We start from the raw sequence: 2,051 nt of genomic DNA on the forward strand, positions 1-2,051 counted from the left end.
TCCCCTTTCGCATAGCTCTCTGGATGTCAGCACCATCAAGGCTTCTGCTAGATTAGATTTCTCCCTTCCCTTCCTGTGACCCTGTACATGCCAGGAAATGGTGAGCAGGGCTTTGGCCCACTTACGGGCAGCCAAAGGGAATGGAGCCACCAAAGAGTTATCTGTGTCATTACTCCCTAAATAGTCATGAACTGACCAATGGCGGAGAAGAGATCAGCCATGCTTGCACTGTGCTTGGTCAAGTCAGTAGACTCATTACTAAAGTTCTGTACATGACCACACTCGCCAATAAAATTCCGCAGTTACACAATTTTCTGTGAAAAAGATAGCACTGTGGTAGTCTGACTGGTCATGGACAGAATGACCTGCTATTTTACATAATACTTCGTGTTTCCCGTCACAAAGTGAAAAGCTGTCCTTGGTGGTTTGTTACTTAATAATTCTGATATCATGGAGGAGAGGTTAAAAGTCAGTTCTCATGAATTAGCAAGAAACTACTAGGTACAAGCAGGAAAATGGAGGTAAGGAGAGTTTGCATCTTGCCAGACAGAAATAAAGCTGAAGCAATATTCTGTAAGAACAATTGTTTCTTTGATTATAACTATTATCAGCCCCAGAATCTCGATTGCTAAATGAATATAAGATCCACCCAGTCTAGGAATATTTAAGATGACAAGAAAAGAAATTGTGGAAAATAATTAAAACTTGTGCTGCGTAACCCAATTTACTGAACAGTTAACTTAGGTGTATGATAGTCATTTATAACAAACCATAAAGGTATACCTGGAGGTCTGAGGTAAAGAACTACTTACTGACAGGCACAGCTAAGAGGACAGGCTGTTTGGTCTAATTGAGATTCCTCTCTTCTATTTTTTGCAGTGCTCTAAGTCTGCTGAGCCTCTCCTGGTGGGCCCCCTGCCTTCTTGTCTCACCCCAGTCTATGCTGGTCCTGATGCATTTCTTTGAATGCAGAAATTCTCACTAGCAACATTGTTCAAATTTCACGTTTAGGTATCAATTCTAGAATCACTGTAAGGAGGCTTATAGTGTTAAAGGACTCTGTCAATGGCTGGTTGCTTATTAGCCCTCAGTGGCCTCTCCCTCTTATTTAGACTGGCCTGAGGTTCAGAACATTCTCCCTACTTCCTGCCACAGAGCAATTACACGTTTTTTGGTTTTTTTTTAGGGGAATGGCAACTACCACAAAACAAGACAGAAATATGGACTTTATGACCCTTCCTGCATTGCACCATAAAACTTTCACTTGCAGTGGTCAAGGGTGTTACTGTTTAACCATTTCATTTCATCACCAAGATGAGGGAGGCTGCAAGTATGCATTCAGGAGCCTTCAGTAACTATCTGAGCAGTTTTTCTGGGGTAGAATTTGTTGGAAGTAGTGACTTCAAGAATTGTTGCTGGGCTCTGATCACCATCTTTTCAACCCACAGAGATGAGTTTGAACATGGAGTAGAGAAGGAGAAAGGAAATGCCCAGAAAGCTACTTTGTGCCCATGAGAAAACAGTGCCCTCTTTTAGAGAATGAACCACTGAAAGATGCCCTCCCAGTGTGAACCAGTTTCTAAAAGGAATAGCATCTTGCAAGGCACAGAGTTTGGCCAGTGGAGCCTGGGCAAGATTTTGGTCCCTCTCAAGTCCTCTCAGTGGACAGCAGGGCACAGTCATTGAAGTTAACTTTAGAAGGAGGTCTTGGGACATCCTGGGTGCTATGACTCAGTTTTCTATATCAGGACAATTAGTTAAGATTATTACTAGCTGATGAGAGGAGCATCTCTACTATGTGCTTTAATAGTGAATATGGACAACAGCTCTCGGAGCCTGAGATTTTACAGATGTGGAAGCTGAGGCTGGGGTTAAGTATCTTGCTTGAGGTCAAGTGGGGCATCAGATTTTGATCTTTATCCTGCTGTTTTCATTATTCTTCTTCCCTGATTTATTTTTCTCCATAGCACTTGCAGCTAATACTAGGTATCTTACTCTTCATTTGTACATTGTCAGTCTCTCTCAAGTGAAATGTAAGTTGATGAGGGTGG

General features: G+C 42.1%; 1 protein-coding gene across 1 annotated transcript in view; it reads left to right on the forward strand.

The window, feature by feature from the left end:
- The window catches only part of LOC109375354 (ceruloplasmin-like), a 51,912-nt gene extending 51,025 nt beyond the window's left edge, over positions 1-887 (forward strand). Inside the window, exon 20 of the mRNA XM_019630706.1 lies at positions 880-887. Coding sequence (XP_019486251.1) covers positions 880-887 — 8 coding nt within the window. The remainder of the gene's footprint in view (positions 1-879) is intronic.
- Positions 888-2,051: the final 1,164 nt, after the last annotated feature.

This window comes from Hipposideros armiger, unplaced genomic scaffold (genome assembly GCF_001890085.2).
Source record: "Hipposideros armiger isolate ML-2016 unplaced genomic scaffold, ASM189008v1 scaffold_936, whole genome shotgun sequence".
Classification (NCBI taxonomy): Eukaryota; Metazoa; Chordata; class Mammalia; order Chiroptera; family Hipposideridae; genus Hipposideros; species Hipposideros armiger.